The sequence below is a fragment of the Corvus kubaryi genome, unplaced genomic scaffold (assembly GCF_017639235.1).
Source record: "Corvus kubaryi isolate FWS band 111438036 unplaced genomic scaffold, C.kubaryi_AGA036_p1.0 37396, whole genome shotgun sequence".
NCBI classification, from domain to species: domain Eukaryota; kingdom Metazoa; phylum Chordata; class Aves; order Passeriformes; family Corvidae; genus Corvus; species Corvus kubaryi.
The window spans coordinates 3,768,885-3,790,890 of record NW_024581135.1 but is presented as its reverse complement, the minus strand read 5'-3'; the positions used below and the strand labels follow the sequence as shown (position 1 = coordinate 3,790,890).

Genomic DNA, 22,006 nt, shown 5'->3' with positions numbered 1-22,006 from the left:
TGCACTGCAACAGCTGATTTCTGATTTTTTTTCCTAGTGCAGTAGAGCTAAAGCACAATAGCTGAAAGGTGAACGTTTTTGTATTTCAACATTCCCAGCCTGGTAAAACTGTTCCGCTTGCTACATGATGTTATAAATATCAAGATTAGTTTCTTCTAAAATTACCAGTGCCAGCTGCATTCAGTTTCCCGTGTTCTATAGTATTTTGTTACTAATGTTCTCAGTTTAGTGCAAGGGGTTTAAAAATCAAATTACTCACAAAAATTTCCAATATTAAAAATCTGTTTATATGTTTCCCATGTATTTTAAATATTGTACATAAATCTATTTGCCTTGCTGAGTCAAATACTCCCACTAATATCACTGTTCTCCCTGCCTTTTAGCCCAATATGCTCCTATATTAACAATAACCATTTTAATTTTATCCCTGGTGCTCAGTACCTACAATTTGGATAACTGACAAGCATTAAATTATCTGTAGCAGTGGCAGGTCTCTGTGTGCCTATAGATTTTTCAGACAGGGAGGCATAAATATACACCTACAGCATGTTTCCCAAAAAATAATCTACTGCACTGTGTTTTGAATGCAGTGGTCCAGCATGTATATTATGCACATTTTAAAGAATTTAATTGAATCACGAGCTGTATTAGTACTGCAGCAAAAAGTGGTAATTTCTGCCGTCCTGAAGTCTATACACAATCTTGTTTTTGAACCTGTGTGTATTTAAGTTCTTCAGCTGACATCATTTCAGTCTGGGAATCTGACATACGGCCACTAAACCAGGATTAATTGAGCACTTCTGTGCAGTACAAAACATTCTTTATATATTGACAAATATTTCTAAAAAATGGATTGGTATTTTTGCTGTTAATTGTTTCATTACTGACCTTTACCTCTGTAGACATATGCAGTTTTCGTTTTTTTGGGAGAGACTTTCAAAATATTTTTTTTTTAAGTGTCCAATGCTCAGTGCTAGCAGTGACATTTTTACAGTCTATTCAGAAGCATATATTTCACTCTTTTGTATCTCATTTCTTTCTATTTATTTAAAACAACTTAGCATGGAAAATCTTGCAGATTTAAGTGACAGTGATGATGTACAATATGCATAAAATGAGCCTGTCCCTACCCATGGTGTGTATTGCTAGGGACTCCATTGCAATATTTACAGTTAAACTAAACTTTTTCAAATGAAGCAAAATTGCATTTGTTTTGCAGATTTGCTCATCATTAAATGTGAAACATTTCACATTTGTCTTTTTGAGTAATTGGCTTTTTAAAATGATAAGGTGCTCTGAACACTTGTTATGTGGATAGGTCTGACGTTGTATCCCAGAAATCCATATGCCATACAGACAGAACAGAAGAAAGATATTCACAAGCATGTCACAGATTGGACTGAAGCAAGCCAAAAACCAAAGTGCCATGGCATTAACAATAGCACCAGATTTACTGTCACGATTGCAATCTGTGCTGTATCATAGACAGAAGGAGAACTTTTGATAGGTAACACCTCAGTGTTTTTTAAATCTTTTTGGCAAATTATCATTTTCATTATATTTTTGCCTGCCATATAATATTATTATAATGGTATTAAGTCACTCAGACACGCACACACATGCACACGCACAAAGTTTATTAGCCCTCAACAAAAGGACTGATTTACCTCCTGGGCTAACTGTTCCTCAACAAAAAGGAAGGTATTTTATTAAAAAATAACACATGTTTTAGGGAGAATCATCCACAAAACGAGCAGGGATTTTTCCAATAGGCATTAAGTTAATAAAAGCTTAGTTAATAAAGTCTTAGTTAATAAAATCTTATCTTATAGTTAATAAAGGTACAGAGAAAAACCATGTGTACCAAGTAAAGCTCGACAGCCCAGAAGTTTCCAAAGTTTGAAGGCGGTAAAGAAGCAGGATTAGGGGGAAATATTTTTTCCTGGGGTTCAATCCCAACTGACTGCATTTTCCCACTGCAAGCATGTAGATGTTTCTTTTTGACCATAAAATCGTACATTTTCTTCTCGTGTAAAAAAAGCTGCATAAAGCAAATTTGGCAATACCATAATTCATGTTGAGCTCTGGTAAGTGCTGAAAAAGATTTACAAACTCACAGCTTGACACTGAGCCCACATGTTGGGTAGAGTAGAGAAAAACCTCTAGAAATACTACATAGAGCTTCCTGGCAACAAACAGAGAAACATCAGTCAATTGTTTTTCTGAATTGAAAGCCACCTTGGGACCTTGTTGAAAATAACGTCTCTGCCTATCTTTTCTGCAGTTTAAATTACCTGGCTGGGGGAGTTGTCCTGGGGCCATTCACAATAGGCTGTTTAGTGAAAGAAAAACACTGAAATTCTCACTTTGTATGAATTATAGATTTAAAACACAGTTCACGTAGGAAATGAGAATCGCGAGAGTGCAGGCAAACCTACCTAAACACGAGTCTGGGTGTTGCAACCTCCTTTGCACTGGAAAATACTCTTTTTTATACTTTTTGAGCACCCTTTTCTGCAAGCCTTGATCTCAGATATTGTCCTTGTCTGAAACCATTGGAACTACTCGTGTGAGAAACGGTTGCTTGCATAATTTAACTCGCCACGTTGCACTTAAAACTATATTGGCAGCGCAGTTGGGGCTTGATATTCTCTGAAACGTCTCAAAGTTTACAGTGGTGCTGCTGCTGTGTTTTGCATTCGCTCCCACAAAATACCGTGTTGCCACAAAATGTTGTGGGAGCTTCATTTAAATACCATGAGCTGTGCACGCTTGCCTGGAGCCTGGGGAAAATCGAAAATTGCTTAAAATTTTGGTTGAAAGAAGAAGTGGTAAATTTTTAGCAACTTTCTTTTTTTTTCTCTCCCAGTTTCCAATGGTTTGGCTGGTTTAGGCTCACTCCAGCTTGAGTGGAGCATCTACATGTACCTGCAGTCTCCACTCATGCTGATGGAGACGTCACTAAAGATAAATCAACATTAGCAGCAGCTCAGTTCCCACTTTCCTGGACTTTTCTTACAACTCAAGAACTGCAGAGTGGTTTGTGTAGGCAGCAAACACATGTGAAGGGGTTAAAGATATGACAAGTGAATCCTTTTTATCTTGTCATGAGTGACAGCACAGTGGTTTTACCTTCTTCTCCCCCTGAGGTGTGAAGGGATGTGCAGGTATTTGATATTTGCTCCCAGACCTGGGACTATTGTTATTTTTCCCACTTTGGGAAGCACCAGGTGAGATATTCCTTGAATTAACCTAATTGCAGCTTTCCCTACCTGCATACAGAGCTTTATTATCTCTAGGATCTTCACTACCAGAGTCAATAATTTGTTTGAACAAGTTTTCCATCTAATCATTAACATGCTTAAAGCCTATAATGAGCTCTGTATCCATGCAAATGCATCTTTTTAAAGTGCTTGTGTAGATTTAAGGGCATTGTTTCCTTGTAAAATGGAAATCAGAACTGTTCCTTACACAAATGCCACAGTCCTTAATAAGGGATGGATCAGCAGCAACTTTTTAAGTTTATTTAATTTTTAAAGTACTCTTCTCTTTATGCACTGTATTTGGGATATTTTTAAAGGGAAATAACATTTCTCAAATTTCTGTATCAAATCAAATGTCTCATCTTTTCCTCAACCCCTCTTATCTTATAGTAGGCAGTGAATGAACGGCTCCAATTCAGAAATGAAATGCATTTATAAACAGATTTTTTTCAACTTTGTCATCTGCTGCTCAACTCCCATTGTATTGATATAATGATACTTCAAGATAAATAAAGAAATTTATGACTTTAGCAATCTTGATAACGAGAAAGGCAATCAGATTAAAATGGGGACCATTCACGCCCCGCATGACAGCTCAGAGGACTCTAGCAGAAGAGTAACCAGCTCAGTGAAAAATCAGAAACTGTGATTGCTATTTAACACTGCGGCTTTTCACAGTAGCTCAGCACAAAGTTATTTAGCACAGGTGTTTCTGTAAGTCTGATACATTGGGAAAATTCACAAGGTTCTCCGGCTCTCTTGCTCCGTGTCGGCTGTGAAGTTGGTCCTGTGATGCAGCAAACGGGTTTCTAGTAGGAAATAGAGCATGGAGGCAAATGAGCAAGTTCAAACATAGGATCTGATCTAGATTAATTTGCTTGGTTGCTAATTTTTGTAACGCATGACAGTAGTGAGGTGAATGACCTGTCAATGAGCAAAAGCAGCGAGAACCGGGAATGAGTTATCGTTTGGAGTTAACCGTGAAACTGAGATCCTGTTTCCTCCGTCGATAAAAGCAGCTTTCCAAATAACAGGGATATCAGGGCTCATTCTTTACTAAGTGAGGAGTTTGATAAATATTCACCTATTTTAGTATTTCTCACTACTTTGTTTAGCCATGGTGTGTTTCTGTGCTTTCAGACTGTGGGTTTGCATTTCAATAGGAGATGAAATGGTATAATTGAATTTCTCAACACCTAAAAACTCTCAGCAATTTTTTTCTTCTTTTATTTCTCAAGTTCTGGCAGTATCTAATTTATGGCTTAATTCTTTGTAAGGTCATTCTCTAAGTGAGTGACTTCTAGTTAATCTCAGACATTATGAGCTTGGCTGTGATAGAGAATCAGTTCATCTGTTCTCAGAAAGAAAAGAGTGAGTTGTGGGGATTGTTGGCAATGAGAGTTTAGCTGAAAGCTAGGTACAATTTCTTACCAAGTTATTATTTTTCTCTCATTATTTTCAAGGTAATCTGGCTGGTTTTTTACTAATATAGCCAAAGTTAAAAAAAAAAAAATTATATTTCTTTCCTGGTACTTTGTTCTCCAAGTAGGTATATAAGGTTATTAGTGTGGGTTTGCTCCTAATAATGAAGGAACCAATAGGTGGTGGGGTTTTTTTGTAATTTTTTTTTTTATTTTCCCCCCCTCTAATTCCCTGATGAGGTATTCTCTTCTCTCAGTTGGGCTGGAAGGTGCAGCTTTCTTTTGCTGTTAGGCTTACAAATGACAGCTAACTTTGCTGCTTTTGGTTCTGCTGTTAATTTACATGCAGCTCTTACTGACTGTCACTAACATATCTTTTGTTCCCTGAAATATTCACTCTGTGAATAAATATAACTTTTCTGCTATTTTTCGCTCGGGCTGATTTGCTCATTTCACTCTTGTGACTGGAAACAGCTCAGGCACTCAGATTCTGCACGTTGCCTATTGCTTAATGAAGTACCTTGCTGAATCAGGGCTACCGTGTTCCAGCAGATGAAAGGGAAGCACATAAGAAGCTCTACTGCCAGGTTCTGCTTTGAATGTTTTTCTTTTAATCAATTTTTAGACTTATTAGCATAGCGGATCACGGTTTTTGAGAAACAAATAAGAGCTTCCAGTCTGATTCTTGAAAGCGTTGGAAAATGTTAATGTAATTGGTTCTGTTTATAGTTCAAACTCACTTACATGTCTCTGCTCATAGACATGAGTAATAGAGTCAGCTCTTCCAGCTCTGGTTTAATGAGTTAGTACCCCAAATCTCTGGGAAGTAACTCACGGGTTTCCTTTGTCAGAACCAAGAATCTGCTAGCATTCTTAATTATCTTAATGGCGGCAGAACAGTGCAAGGGTTAGGTCATGGATTGTAAGACAGCGTAACATAACACTTGTAGAAACTCAGGTCTGAAATTCCAGCTCCCTTAAGACTTTCTCTTTTGCCTCACAGTTTAATGTCCACGTTACAGTTTGGATGTTGCTTTTGACTTGTCATGTACTGCAGAGTTTGGGGGGAGTGATAAAGCACCCAGAATTTCTGACAACGTGGTGAGGAGGGCAAGGAATGTGTGGGTCAGGGGCCTGTGGGGAGATGCCCTGGTTATGGCCCTCTTGGGTCTGCAGTTTGGGTTGCTGGATAACCACGAGTCTCTTGGCACATCATCCACAGTGCTCGAATAAATATGCAAAGGTGACACCTTTGGACAAGGGGGCCATAATGTTTTGAACCACTCCATTTCCTTGCCATGTGTACTGTACATTTAGTAATGACAAGACATGCAGCAAAAATAATGGTGTTGAAGGGATTCAGATAAATATGGCCTTATGATTATGGCACAGAGGAGCTGAACCCCAAATACCCAGCCATTCCTGGCCTTGATAATTTTGTGTATTTTTAGCTTCCCTTATATTTAGATCCCAAAGTTCCTGAACGAGCTGTCACCCCAAACCTGCATTCGCTTATACTGCATCATCACAAAGCTTGCAATAGAAAAGAATATCAGGCTTTCAGACACAGCATATTTAGAAAAGAGAGAGAGAGTCTGCCAAATTCCCCAAATCCACTTCCCAATTCTCCTCACGAATAGCAGGAAATTACTTGTTATCAGTGGGTAATTCAGCCACAAACGTTATTGATTACCCAACCTCAATCTTTACAGTCTTGATGGCCAAATATTTTGCAATCATTCTCTCTATTTAAAACTAGAAGATGTGATTTTTATTTTGGAAAAATTGAGTTTTTCAGATTTTCTGCATGCCACATCACATTGTGATGTGCCCCTCCAGATTGTCCAGTGTGATAGCCAGAAGCTTGACTGACAGATGTCAAAGTGTAAATCCTGTTCTAATACGAGAAAAGCCTACATGACTAAAAAAAAAAATTCTTATACTTCCAAAAACTGTAGGTATTTTAAAAATAATTTATTTGCTTTTAATGTTCGGTTTTTTGGTATATCCCAGAGTACACCAGAAACTCTAAGACCTAGAGAGGAGGTATGTGTTTCTTGTATTTTTTTCCTAGTTTCACTGTATTTCTTAAAACTATAGTATTGATCCAAGTAGGTTCTCTTGCTTGTGAACTACATAGTCAAATGTTTCTGGTTTTTCACCCAATGACCTCTGGCTGACCAAAATCAGTTAATGTAAGAAATTCCCTGAGTTCTGAGCTGTATTCCTGCTTCCTAGAAAAGCTCCCTCAGACACTGAAGAGATATTTAAAGTTTTGGTTATGTGATATTTTTAAATAACATTTTGAGTAACCTGCTGTCATTACTACAGTACCACGTAGAGCAGCTGATAAATTTAAAGGCCAGTGCAGTTCCAGTGCTGTCAGCGCAGTTCAGAATGTCTAAATAAAAATCCAAGGATCCTCCAAGGCTTGATAACTGCTCTGAGACTATCACAAAATTTTGGAGATGTAAAAATATACCTTTTTTTTTTTCAGAAGACAAGAATCCCTAATTTCAAAAGTTAGATCATATTATTCTTTGAATTAAACTGTCTCCATACTGTCTTTATTTTATGCTGCTTATTATTTGATATAATGACATTCCCAGATGAAATAAATACCAAAACTGTGTAAGAAAGGTTCATAGTCTACTGGCCTTTTGAGAACTGCATTGATACCCCATCCCTGGAAGAGTTCAAGGCCAAATTGGATGTAGCTCTGAGCAGCCTGATGTAGTGGTAGGTGTCCCTATTCATAGCAGGGGTGTTGGAATGGGATGATTTTAAGCTCCTCTCAAACCCAGATCATTCTAGGATTTTGTGTTTTGAAATATCCATGTTCTTCTGTACTCAGTAAAGACCCGTATTACCCATAAAAGCTTTCTAACTAGGTTGTGACTCCTCAGAAACTAGAATTTGGTTAGGTTACAAAATTCATCCATCTTTGTCCTAAATCTCATCAGCATCATTTGTATTAAAGCACTAAACAACTTTTTAAAATAGAAATCTTTTCAGTTGTTGTAGCTGGAATTGTTTGTTTTTTTGAATGGATGCAATAGCCTTACTCAAAACATTTTTCATCCTGCTTAGCTTTTCTTAATATTTACGTACAAATTAAGATAGAAAGTGGCAAACCCAAGATGTTCTGCATTGTTTGCTCCCTGCATGCAAGGGGAGATAATAACCAGTATATTTTCCTGCCTGCACCACTCAGGAGCTTGACACAGCTGGCAGAGTGTATGCACAGATCACGGGCCAACTTTGATGTTGTACATTGTTATTAAACAATAGCTGGCATGGCCATGTCACAGCAGGATATTGCACTTACCCTTCAGCAGACCTGCTTTTATAGAAAGGGACCTCCTGCCTCCTTGCCCCAGGCCACAAAACCCTCTACTGTAGAGATGGTGTTTTGGATCTTGAGCAGGAGGAGGAATCTTGTGTTGCTGTATTCGCTTTTGGCAAGTTAGTAAAGTTACATATGCAGCTATTTTGGAAAATGACCGCATGTTCTACATGCTCAGTACGCAGAGAGGTTCTGAGTCACCAGGAAAAAAAAAAAAACAGGGAAAAGAAACTATCGGAATGAAAAGAAAATGGTAAATAAACAATGAAAATCCCATTCAGTAGTGCTGTTTCATCTCTAAGAGATGCTTTCTTCAACAGCAGGTAGCAATCCCCACAAGAAACATCTGCTATCAGAGGATTTGCAGGTACACTTTTGTTCACTGCTCACTGAATTTGTGTCGGTATTATAATTCAGCAGGTTTCTGCTTTTCACACAAACCAGGATTAGCATTGACTTGGGCTGGAGGGCATTCAAGCTGCTGTTCTTCTTTTAGCTATATTTCTCTGTAAGCATCTAATTGTTTCAAAAAGTGATGTACAGTATGCAAAAACCTGAATTCAATGCAAATAAGCCTGTGCAGCTCTAAACTTAACAGGTGTTCTCATTAGTGTAAGTAGACAAGGAACAATCCTTGAAAGTTTTATAAACACTTATAATTATGGCCAAGTACATTACTATAAGTATAAAGACACTTATAGCAACGTCTCTTTTTCCTTATTGTGCGGTCTCAGCATTTATTAATAGGAGATATGTACCAGTAAATGAAATACCTAAGAGCCAGTACTGGCTTCTTCCTGCAAATAATGTAGCTGTGAAATGCTCTGCTACTGATGAATAAATTTTTGGCTAAAATAAGAGTCAACAAAAATGAAATCTTTACACCAAGCACACATATATTTTAAATATATATCTTTGCCTGCACTGAAAGCAGAGCATTCATTCTCCCTTTGATATTTTTGTTTGTTACCAGAACTTATCATGTTGCGTCTCACTCACATACATCATAAAGTGTTATAACATGCATATAAAATTGGACAGGAGGACCATTCATCACTAGGTATTGTCCAGCTGGTAAAGCGAAGAAAGACAGGACTTCTCTGAGAAACCATTGCCAATATCTCTGTGTGTGGCTGTGTAATATATGGCTTCAGATTGCAAAGGCAATAACAGTAAAATATTACCCCAAGGAGAAAAGTAGCTTGCAGTAGGTATTCATGCACTGCCTTCAGTCTTCATCTGTGGACAAAATGTGCAATTGTCTATTCCCCGACTTCCCACTATGCACAGACACGACTGAATTGTGTCTTAATTATTATCTCCTGCTTTTACCAGTTTTGGGGGTACTTCTTTCTTGCTTCCCCAGTCTGGTGACCCTCATCTCTCCCAACTTTGGCTTAAAGGCTGCCAGAATTCCATGCCTCCTGCTCCGCAGCCAGGGCAGCGCGTCCGTGGGGCTGGAGCAGAGGGCAGCACAGGCAGGGGGGACACGGCAGGCTGCACACAAGTGGCTGGTATCCAGAAGGGTCATCTGCTTCCTGTCTCACATTTTCCCTTTTGCTCTTTATCCTCTGAAGGAAACCCCTGTTTTTCAGAGGTTGATCCCAGTGTTCCAACAGTCTCTCACAGGGCATAATACCAGTGTAGCAGATCATCAGGAAATACTCCCTAGGACGTTCCCTGGATGTTTAGCAGAGAGTATTTGCTCTTTCTTACCTTCCCCTTTGCTCAAACAGCATGTTCTTTCTTCTCACACTCCTCCAAGGCAGTAAAAAACCAGATCCGTACTGGTGGGTGGAAAAAGGAGAATGACAAGTTGTTCCTTGAAATCAGTGACAGCATCCCAGTACCCCTGGACCTTTCTTTCCCTCCAGAGAAGCTCTTGGACCCCCAGCCCGAGCTCCACTTCCAATCCAAGAAGGAGTTTTGGTCTCTCAGGGCTTAATCAGCTTCAATTGTAACCTCCTCTTGGTTCAATATTTTCCTTACAAGTGATAAAAAATCAGTTCTTCTGCATCTGAGATTCATCACAGGCAGGAAGTAAAGGAAAATTTTGTTTTATAGTGCAGAGAGAAGATTCTCATCTAGTTAGTATTAATGCAATTTTTCAAGAGAAACTGGTATATAGTATGAGTTTATGGCACAGCAGAAGGGAAACTTGAGGCTCAAAGATTTTTCCTTCTTCTTAACAGTCCCAGAGTTCATTATTTTATTACTAAATTGTGTTGAAGGATTCAGTCCCAGAAATTTACCAGAAAAAAAATTATTTCGACTCCGCTGGTACAATATAGTTTTATTTAAAAATTTATTATTTCTTATAAGTTTGACCCCCAATTCTGAGACAGTTCAATCCATTTTGGAGCCATTGATTTGTATAACGCCAGCAACAGTTTATTTTCACTAAGAAGCAACTCATTGCATATGAGGAGGTTGCATTGATATGATGACCCCTCAAAGGTTCCCACAGAGTGGATGTGCAAATCAGTCACACCACAAGACAACACAACTGAGGACATATCCTACAAACATCTGGCAGTATTCAGTCTTACAAATTCTAATATTGCAGAAGTTGTGAAAACACAGGATCTGTTTGTTGCCTCTTTGCAATCCTTGCTTTTCACAGTAATTTTTACAGAGTCAGAAAAAACCAGGGTAATTAAAACATAAGGTTCAACATCTTTAGATATGTAGAACATTTTCTGTTGCCTAAAACAAATATTCCCAAAGAAAGTATAAAACATTTTTCTGACTTGCAAAGTTTTTGCAGTCTATCATTTAAATTGCTTAAATAAAGGGAGCTTTACTGCTCCCAAAAGCTGAGAATATAACACCCGCCATGCATATTAGCTTGATCTTTTTGACAGACCAGAAAAGTGTTTGTGTGTGCCAATTAAAACAAAAATGGATCCCTAGTGGCTTGTTCCTCACACAACTTCTGAAGACTGCTATCATTGTATGCCGGGGTAACCCTGGATAAGGCGGCTCTCCAAAGTAAACAAACTTTTCAAAACTTTCATGACAGATGGGGGTTACAAATGCATTTTAATAAGAGAGTTGCCAAAGCAACTTTTTTGCAATCAGCATATATTTACTTAACATCTAGCAACATTGGGAACACAAGGCAGATACTTTCTCACCAAATTTTTTAACAAATATCATTTTTTTTGAAAGATTGGTTGAAGACCTTTTCTCTCAAGCTGATATTTCCCCATCACTTCAATGTTAACTTTGCTCGACATCCAAAGGACTGCGAGATGGGTGAAACCAGACTGTAATATGAGGCAGACAATCTGCTTGATAATGAAATTTCTTTGGTAGTCATAAACATCTTAGAGTCCTTTAAGTAATTTAACTATCAGCATAACCATGACTACCTCTGTTTGATAGGCTGGATCATGGAATGGATACGTGATGCTGCACGAATATAACGCAGCTCAATACTGAGCCTTTTGTTTTCTTTTGTTTCCATTTTTTAATATTAGACTCAGCTCACTATGGTACATCACAGAGAGATATTTATCCTCTCGGCTGCTCACTCATTCAGCATAAACATGGCCAAGAGACTGAATTATCTGTGAGAAAGAATTTAGGATCAACTTCCAGAAATGCGGTTAGACTTTTGACATGTTTTTAAAAACTTGCATAGCTCTGTCCCAGTTTAATTCAAATCCAGCTAATTAAACCACTAAGGAGCATAGTGTCTCCCAACTTTAATTAATTCTACTTCTGCTGGGGGTGTGGACACAGGAGTATCTATGGTTTATGCATTTATTCTCAAGTTATATTATATTCTAATGATTTTTTAAATGAATATTTAGAGACAGAAAATTCCTAATATTATTTCTTTTTTTTTTTCTTTTAATTTTTTTTTCATTTCTTCTTGACTCTTTCTACAACTTCCCTGGCCCAGCCCTGGTGGCTGCCATGCGGATGGCAAATGGGGTGTCCTGTGTTGCATGGATAGATCCCATCCTTAAAAATCTCTTAGGAAAATAGAGAGAAAAATCCAGATTTCTCTTCATTATGGGGAATCAGGTTGACTAACATGATCAGAAAAAACCCCACCACTTTGTGAGAGAGCAAGGTGAGATGAAGAGAGCAGTGGGAAGAGGGAAGAGTGTTAACTTTGGAGCTAGAAATGCTCCAGCGACTCACATTTCCTTTTTTTCCTACACATATCAAGGGCAGCAATCCCAATGCACACTGCAACAAGAGGAACACATTTTATTGAATTTCTGCACGCAGAGGTATCTGTCAATCCAAGTTTAAATCACTTAGTGTTCACCACAAGCTGTGTGAATCCCAGGTGGCATAAAAATTTCGGTTTTCTGCACTGAATCTTGCACTGGATTAGCAACTGCTGAAGTTTCCACGGTCCAAAAGCATCCAATAATCCATCCCTGAACCTTTGGAGCTGGTTATATGAAGCTTCACCTCGATACTCCAGCAATTTTTCTGGATGTCCTAGTTTCAGGGGGAGTTGAACAATGGCTTGTTTCAGTATTTGGCTGAATTAAGAACTGTGACATGGTTTTTTGGTGTCCATATATGAGCGATACATGAGCCATACACTTCTCAGGCTGCTCACTTTGCTCCTTTTTGCTTGTTGCACGGTACACACCAAAGTTTTTTGCTGCATTTCTCCTTCCCCACAGAATTCTTCACTTCCTATACTAAGGTTTGTCCTGGCATTGTCTGAAAATAGTTAATCACTACAAATAATAGTTCTGGCCACCAGAGATGCATAAGTACACTTTGAAGTGGGTGAATCAATAAGACGGGTTTGGATTTTTGTTTTGCTGTGTGCATTTATCGCCCTTTCCCATATCTCCACAGAGTGTCTATCAGTAGGATTGCTGAAATTGCCTCCATCCCTGTTATACAGCTAAAATAAATGCAAGAACATCTGTAGAAGTGTATCTTGGTAACAAACTAGAGGGATACCAGGAAAGAGATGTTTTTCACGGCAGTGCAGTGGTTCCTGGACCAAACTTTGCAGGAAAACTACAGACAGAAGACCCTTATCTTATTCCACGGCTCTATTACCTCCTGTTTTCAGTTGGCATGGACAAACCGTGGAAGGAAAATGTCTGAGACACTGAGTTCTGAGGGGTGATCTGTAAGGGTTTGAAAGTCCTGGCACAGCAGTATATCCCAGAGCAAATACATAATTCGTAGAATTTTTTAAATCTGTTGATCCTGACTAGCCTCCAAGAAATATTTATATATTATAAAATGGTAATGGCATTAATTAGACACACTGTCCTGCATCTTATATAGCTAAAAGGGTACATTTCTGTTTAATGACATAGGATCCTGTTGAACACCACCTTGGTGCATCATTACGGTGTCATGCAAAAGAAGCTCAACCCTCCATTTGCAGCTTTATAAGGTGACGAGAGAAACCCTTAATGAGCCACAAATAGAATATCAGGAAGTGCTTCACACCTGCCTCCCTCCCCACTTCCCACACTGTGTTGGCAGCCCAGCAGTGCATTGAATTTAGCACACATTTACCTGTGGCGAGCTGATATTTTCTGAGGATCAATGCTTAACAGCAGGACTGAGCTACAGCTCTCTGCAAAGCTGCCATGTGAGTGGATTCAGCCTTTGACGTAATTTTTTCCATGGTGCTGTAGCAAGAAAGAGGGAATCCAGGTGCCCTGGCTCTCCTACCCCCAACCAGAAGGGCATGGCAAACCAGAGGGTTAATGCCAGTTGTCAGTCCTCGTGGGTGTTTATTGCTGACAGCAGCAGCATCATTCTGCCTGGTAAGGTAGTGCTAATTCCAGACTATAGCCTTTGCAAAAATGATGGCACAGAGAGAGGGATTTCGGGAGGTATTTAAATAAGTGAAGTACCTGGCACAATGGAGTCTGGCAGCTCTGGATAGAACACTTCATTTTCTTTTTTTTCCCCCAGATTTGTCTTTCATTTGTTTCCCCGGCCCCTCTGTTTATTTTAGCAGTGCCTGACACAGGGACGGTGTGTTAACAGGCTTTAATATTGAACAATTTCTGCTTGTTGTTAGTTATACATCATTTAGGGCTGTGATCACAAATTGTTCAATCACAAGGTTTAGTCAAAACCAGCATTCTTTACTGATGTCTTTTCCCAAGGGTGTTGAAAATTTGATTGTTCAAAGTGCAAATATGGTTTAGCAATCCTTTCCAAGAGCCATTTATCAGAAATCCTAAGGAGGTAATATATAAAAGTGGGATAGAAAACCTGCACATTAAATGGGATTTACCAGCCAAAGCCTCTGGAACTGCTTGCCTGTGAATGACTGGAATGGAGCAGAACAAAGTCAATTACTGACTGTAATTAAGGAGTGGATGCATTTAAACTGTAGAGAGCAGTAGCAGTCTTCTTGAAACTGTCTTGTTACTCTGAAGATTAGTCTGAGGAAAGAAAGAAAAGGACTTGAACTATATCTTACAGAAAGTATATTTTAAATGAATTCTCTTCCCTCCATTCTATGATCTGTTTTTACAGATTTGCTCATAAAACACTGATAATATATGATTATCAAAATAACACATTCAAGACAAAGAAACTTTCAACATGTATTTTGCTTTGGTCTTGTTAGCAATGGAGTATCTCTTTTGCATATCATACAGTGCAAATATTTATGCAGTGCTGAATACTTGTATTTTAATAAAGCCTGAATTTACTGAACGGAAGGCTGAACTATGTTGTGTCCTTTTTAAGCCTTCAAAATACAGTAAATCTAATTACATATGTTGCTCTTACTTTGAAAATGTTATTCCATTTTATAATTTTAGTAATGATTTGTTTATACTGGGAGAGAGGCATTAGATTGAATTGTTGCCTGTGTTTAGTCTAATTCATATCTGCATGTATACATTAATAAATTGTGATATCATATCATGAATTTTGAACCCAAGCCCTGCCGTGTGAGCCGGGCACAGAACTGGAGGTCAGCTCTTTCTACTGCTCACCTTAAGCTGAATTTGGGCTTTTTATTTCCTTTTGGTGAAGGGAAGGGTGAATGTGTAGTGTTGATTAACATTACGGCCATGGACTAATGAGGGAATTGAGATTTCCCCAGTAAATAACTCTCCCTCATGCTTGGGGAGCAGTGGAGTGGCTGGAGTTGGCTCGTGATGGGTGCGGAGGGGATGGGATGAACATCTGCAGCCGGGCAGCCCCGAGCCCACACCAGGGGACCATTCCCACATTCTCCGCAGCACTCTCACAGGATATCTCCGCTGGAGCTGCACTGACGGGATTTTCCTTAACGCTGATGACTTTGGAAACCTTCCTTACAGGCATTTCCTCAATAAAGGGAGGGTTATAGGACAATTAATGCAACATTAAGCTGTTGTTTTTTTGGTTTGGGTTTTTTTTCCCCTGGTAGTATTTCAATTTTAAGGAAGATGCTGGGAGTACCCAGGCTGGTGAGGATCTGCTGTTTCTTTTTTGCTTCAGTAAAAACTCTTGACATGGGATAGATGCAATGACACAGTAGCACTTCATGTCCATGTAGTTACATAAACAAGCTGTGCCTGGTCGTAACTGCTTTGCTTTGCTTTTTCTCAAAGTTTGGTCAGAAGGAAATCTCTATTGTCCACTGTGCTCAGCCATTCCCCTAAAAATACCTGAAAAGGTTTTGGTGCTGAATTATCCCATGTTCCACTGAACATCCCAAGATGCAGACTAAACCTGCCTCCCCAATACACTGATACCCAAGTGTTTCATTTCCACGTGTGGATGCCACTGAATTTTGCAAAAGCAGCTTTTAACAACAGAAAAAAAACCCCCAAAAACCAAAAAAAGCTTAGGTTCCAGAGATGGTAGGAGCTGAGCTGTTTTGGAGCATGGGCAGAACGAGCTCCTTCCCCTTCCAAAATGTGCTGGTGATGTAGCCCTTGGTTCCCTTGTCTGCAAACACAGAAGGCTGTTGTGCCCAGGTGATGCTCCATGGCCTTGTGCACCAGGAATCTATGGAATAATCCTGGGACAAAGCACTGCACAGCTCTGGACCTCAGGTTTGCCATCTGTGAAATGGTTGCTTCAACCTGCTGTGTGAAATACCTAGAGATTTCCTCTGGTGAAATATATGTATATATAGAGAGATATATGTAAAATAAAAAATTATGTATCATTATTATCCCAGTGGTTTACAGAAGTTCAGACCAACAGCATATACATACATCTTTCCACCAAATATTAGGTTAGGCAGTGAAACATCATTATCAGGGGATTGAACATTCTTTTGATAAATATTCCCAGTGAGTGGGTCAAAAATGTAAATCGACTTCTATTCAGACAAACTGGGGATTTTTTTTCATGATAAATGGGCTCCTAATTACTCTGCTGCAGCCATCTTTGATGGTAATTTCTTTTTTTTAATGTGAAAGAGTGACATTATTAATTTTACCAAAATGTTTGGAAGTGGGCAGTGGAATCATAGATAAATAATAAATGTGCAAATTCGAGAATGGAGGTACCAGACACAAAAACAATACTACCAAAATAGAAATACAAACTGCAAATGACAGGAAATAATTCTCCTATTGCATTCACTTCTTTTCAGGGTGCTTTGATTTCACTTGAACTGTGTCTTGTTACACAGAGTTTCCTGGCTTTTCTTAACTTTTGTCACATTCCCATTATTTCTGCACTATTTGTGTTCGGTGGTTGCACTGCTGAGACAATATCTCATTTGTTGTGACATATTCAAAACTGTTTTCAGACAGAGGTTCAGAACTCCTCAGTAACTCGGCACTCCAGCAGATAATTCTCGGCCAAAAGGAAAAGCATTTGGGGGGCATGGGAGGGAAAGCAGAGGAAAATCATCTGCCTGGTGCGTGCTTTACTCACCTGTGTGTGCCCATGTCCTCCCCAGATCACAACAGTGTCAGGAAATGAGTTCCTCCTCCAGTCGGATATCGACTTTCTCATATTGGATTGGTTCCACGCTATCAAAAATGCAATTGACAGATTGGTATGTATTTGTTTTGGCTGTTACCTTTATTAATTAAGATGTAGCAATTCCAACTTCATTTGCTCAGGCATCTCTACAGGTTTTAGGCAGTCAGCGGCTAGCTAGACATTCCTTTCTCTGAAGGATATAAAAATATGTATGCAAATCTACTAAAAAATGTCAGATAAACAAGGTTGCTGCACAAAAATGTCATTTGGTTCTTGCCTCGAAACGGAACGCTACATTTATTTCTCTGAAATAACAAGGACGCTGGCTTGCTGAGGGTTGTAAAAGCACACAAGCACTTAATAACTAATGAATTTTTGCATTTTCTGTTTATGCAGCCTACAGTATATAATCTTCAATAGAACTATTAATACATTTGAGCCTTTTATGAATTTTTGTATTACTTATTCACAAGAATAACACTAGCAAATAATATTCCTTTGTAACTGATTGCTGGTATTCTCCCAGGAAGGCTGGGGGTTTTCTACTAGAAGTAAGCAGGGTTGCGTTTTATTAAAACAGTTTTTAATTACAAAACCAGCTTCAGCTGTAGCTTTTTCTTTCTTTTTTGCCACTCTCAGTACAAATTCCAAATGTCTTCCTCCTATCCCTGCCTGATCCAAGAATATTTTCTTTTTTTTTTTTTGAGGGCACTGACTTTCCTTGTTCACTGCAGAATCTGGTGAGAGAAAAATATCCCCATTTCTTGCATTTTTCAGAGGTTTCAGTGCAGTGGAATTTGCAGCCTCTTTGAAAGGGTTAATTTGAACACAGCTACTGTTTCCTTAAAGAGCTACAAACATTCTATTACCCTGAGGCTATAATCAGCCAAGGAAAGTTTGATCTGATGATGTATGTCTTCATATTGTGCATTTCATTGGGTGTGTGAGGATATTGATATCCAACTAAAGATTTTGGGGTGGAGTTTTCCATGGAGACTCAGAAAAAAAAATATTTTTTGGCATATTATTCAACTAAATATCTAATAGGCCTGATTATATATATGTACTTTTAGTGTAGCTAAAGTGGTATTGTGGCATCAGCAGCCCTGAGCATGCAGAGAGCCACAGCAAAAGCAGCTGGTGAGGCACAACCGGCCCATGGTTGGCTGGTCCTGGCCAAGGTCCGAGTGCGCAGGACAGGACGTCACCACACACCACTCCTGGCCACTCCATCCCTGTCAGCTATTTCAGTTCTGAAACTCTGAATGAGTGTGAAAAGCCTGGCAGCTTTCCAGGCTGTTGGGATGGCTGAATCTCACCTGACCAAATGCCACAGGAAGAGATGTGGCTTCAGCCAAAACAGCATCTCCTTTTTTTCGTTCCTTTTTTTTTGCTTCTTTTCCCTCCTCATTTTCACTTTGTCTGCCAGTGAATTAGAATAAGAGAAAAGCCCCCCGACTACTTCTTAAGCTTAAACCAGCAGAATTCAACCCCAAATTTGCAATGATGTTTGAAGTAATTGTGTTTGCAAGAATATTTACTGTAACTATCTAAACCAGAAAGACAATTTAAACACCCTTCCTCTTTGCCAGCATTTGAAAGTAGCCTGCAATGTGGAAATAATTTTGGTCCCTAAAGCCTAAAGAAGCAGGCCTTTTGTTTTCCTCACTTAAATGGGAATTTATCTCAGAAATTAAGATCAGTCTGTCAGGGCCATAAATGCTTTGCCATATGACAAATTTTGCATTACACTTTCCTTAAATTATATACTCCCTGCACACTTGCTCTGTGTGTGTCTGTTAGCTTCTGTACTGGCATTCTGGAATCTCTTGCTTCATTCTTACAAATAATAATTTTATTAAAAGCATACACATATGTATATACATATATATATATTCTTTTCCCAGCCAAAAGAACAGAGAATTACATCGAGAAATTTGGAGTTCAAACTCAGAAGATCCTCCAGCATCGAATTACTGCATAACTTAGACACTGAATCCAAAGAGCCAAAGCCTGAACACAGAAAATCTTTAAGTAAGGCTTTTTTCTTTCCTCATTTTTCTTTCCTTTTTATTTTTTCTTTCCTTTTTAAATAACTATGCCATTACAGGGCAAGATAATTTTTATTACATACAGAATGTAAAGAAGATCACTGAGAATTTTAAAGCTGAATATGTTCTGCACTGATATACATAACTTGCATTTAAGTAAAGACAGTTACTAGCTCCACACTTTTAAAGGGTGACACTCTCTCCTAAGCAAAATAAATTTGTTTAGGAGCAAAGACATTTATTTAAGCCATTTATTTTTAAAAATAAGCAACATGAGCCCTATGTTAATGGTCTGTTGCAGTAGCTTTGTTTCCATTTTAGTAAAATACCTCAAATTGCCAGAGTAATTTTGTCTGTTGTGTATTTATACACTGAATTGCTGAAAGAATTGACATATCCTCTGCAGCCAACAATCAGTGATGTATCTATAATTTTATAGAAGATAAATTCCATCGTTTGGCGTTGATTTTTGTCAGTGTGATTAGAAAAGAAAGTGATCTAAAACTAGCAGGGGTGTTCTTTACTCCACTGAAAAGACTTTCCAGCTGAGATGCTCGTGAGATCGTGGGCAGCAGCCGCAGGAGATGGTGCTGACCCTGAATCCCTCACTCAACATTTTTTTTTGACTTCACCCTCTCCCCTGAATTTTTGTTTTCCTTCTTTGTTTGGCGGGAGATTCACATCCTGGTCCCGATGTCAGCACCGTGACAGCCCCAGACTGCCAGCCTGGTTCAAGATACATTTAGGTACCAAACTGTTGTGTAGGAATTTGCCTGCACGCATTTCAGTGCGGGATCAAAGCCTGAGATGTTAAGAAAAGGGCTGCATTAAAAAGACCCAACATAGCTACTTTTAATGATAATTATCCACACAATCATAAGTATATGCACACATGCATGCGCGTACACTCAAATAGAGACTCATTAAATAGTCTCTTTTTGCAGACCACAGGATTTTTGGGTTTGTTTTCTTATTATCTTGGAGATTTGTTTCTTTTTTTATTATTTTTAAGGGTTTTGTGGTTTTGGTTTTTTTTTTTTCCTTTGTGTTATAAAATATAAAGTAGCCTGAACGTGGCTTGTGAAATATTGTCCCAATATCTTTGCACTGGGTGTTAGGTTGCATTTCTCAGAGGAAGAAAAATAAGACTGAGAAGAACATAGTGAGTTCTGAGGGTCTGATTCTGTTCTTATTGTAGTTAATAGCAAAATGCCCATAAACTGTCTCAGCACTCAAGGAATTTTTATTTATTTATTTAGACTTCTCACATATCTTTAAATGATAATTTGTCAGACAAAACAGAAAAAGTGACTATGAGCAGTGACAGAGACTTAGTCTATGTTTCTTTTCAAACCTCAGAGAATCCTGAATAACCTCCGTTTTGTTAAAGGCTATTTAAACTATTAAAAAAATGTGAAAATATCTGCTGTGAAATCTCACTGAATCGAAGCTTGCATTTAAATACCGTAGATTGGATTGCTTCTAAAATATGTATTCAGAACTTTTTTTTTTTGGCCCCTTGAGATCAAGCAATTATGTGGAATTAGAAAAATCATATTATTCACTTACTTATTAGTAGTCTAAGCACAAACTGTATTGTCAGTTTTCTGCCTTTGGCTTTCTGTGCCCTTAATGTTCACACAAGTATCGTAGCCAGAATTATCGGCAGCTAGAGCCAAAATTGCTTTAAAAAGGCATGAGAACTGGTAATGACACATTGTTAGCAGTTAACAGGTGGTCGTTTCATTGTCCAGTTTGACTGCAGAGCACAAAGATATGTGCAATATCTGCAAGTGTGTTTATAAAGTTCTTGCAAAGTTTAACGATTTTATAATTTTATAGTGCTTTTACATTATTGACTATTGCCAGTGCCAAATCCAAACAAAGGAGATTTTTTAATGATGCCTTACAACTCCTCCAGTTTAACACAGAAGATGAGCAACTGAGGTGTTAGCAGCCCACCCCCTCCTGTTCTGATAACCTTTAATGAAATAGTCAGACAGCTCAGATTCATTTGTATTTACCTCGCCTACAATTTAGGGGTTACAAAAAATTTCCAGTTTTAGACTTGGTACTGCTGCATCACTGCTTCTATTTTTTAGCAGTACAAGTATATAAAGGACAGGTATATTCCAATCAAAGCATTTCAGTAACTTCCTCTTTAATTTAAAACTGGGGAGACTGCCCCTTGAGACTTGGTAGCAGGAATTTGGTTTTTATGTCTAATCCTAATTGCTTCTGCTTGCACTACAAGGACAAATGGTAATTCTCTGTTATGCTTTTTGAGCTGTAGACACTGATCTCACTGAAAATTGGGCTCAAACTGCCAGGCTCAATTTCCAAAGTTCAGAGAGTGGTTGTCTTGGTCACGCAGCTTTTCAGTGGCTTCTCATCCAGTTTGGTTTCAACTCATGTTCTAATTGAAGTTTTCTTGAGCTAAGAAGAAACCAAGAATGGCCTTGGGGAGTGTTACCAAAATATGTAAAACCGTGATCTTGTTCTCAAATACATGGAAAGAGATGACTTTTTATTTTATGATGTCAGCTATTTAACTGATTTAATTTCTGCAGCTGATGCTGGTCAGAAAGAACAGGTTTTTCACCCCAGCAGTCTCCCACATTAGAACGGTGCATTTTGTGCAAGAAAATTGCCTTGCAGCACCACTCCTTTTAATGCAAAGAAGTGTTGTTCTAAACAGATAATTTTAAAAATTAGTGTCAGACTTCATATTTTCCAAGTAATTTAGTCATCATTCAGACCATAGGGGTTTTTTGGTTTTTTTCTCCTAAGGTTGCCAAAGCTCCCTACTAATTAGTACCAGTTATAATAGGGTGCACTGGTGGGTGGCCTGCCATGTTGATTTTATATCCCGTGAAACCAGGGACCTGGGTTACTCTGCAAGTAGAGATGCTGTTGTGGTGGATAGGAAGTAGGGAAAGAATCTGGGATGTAGGGAAAGGGCCCATGCACCACAAGGTTCCCAGGAATCATTTTTCTCTCCAAAACCCAAGGGGCCTTACTGTGTGT

The 22,006-nt window shown here is 38.6% G+C and overlaps 1 protein-coding gene across 2 annotated transcripts in view; it reads left to right on the top strand.

Annotated features, from left to right (window-relative positions):
* ARHGAP15 (Rho GTPase activating protein 15) overlaps positions 1 to 22,006 on the top strand; it is a 320,901-nt gene that overhangs the window by 144,461 nt on the left and 154,434 nt on the right. For both annotated transcript variants that reach the window (XM_042041109.1, XM_042041108.1), the window contains exons 8-9: positions 16,903 to 17,001; positions 18,836 to 18,962. In XM_042041109.1, the coding sequence (XP_041897043.1) occupies positions 16,903 to 17,001; positions 18,836 to 18,962 (226 nt within the window). The remainder of the gene's footprint in view (positions 1 to 16,902; positions 17,002 to 18,835; positions 18,963 to 22,006) is intronic.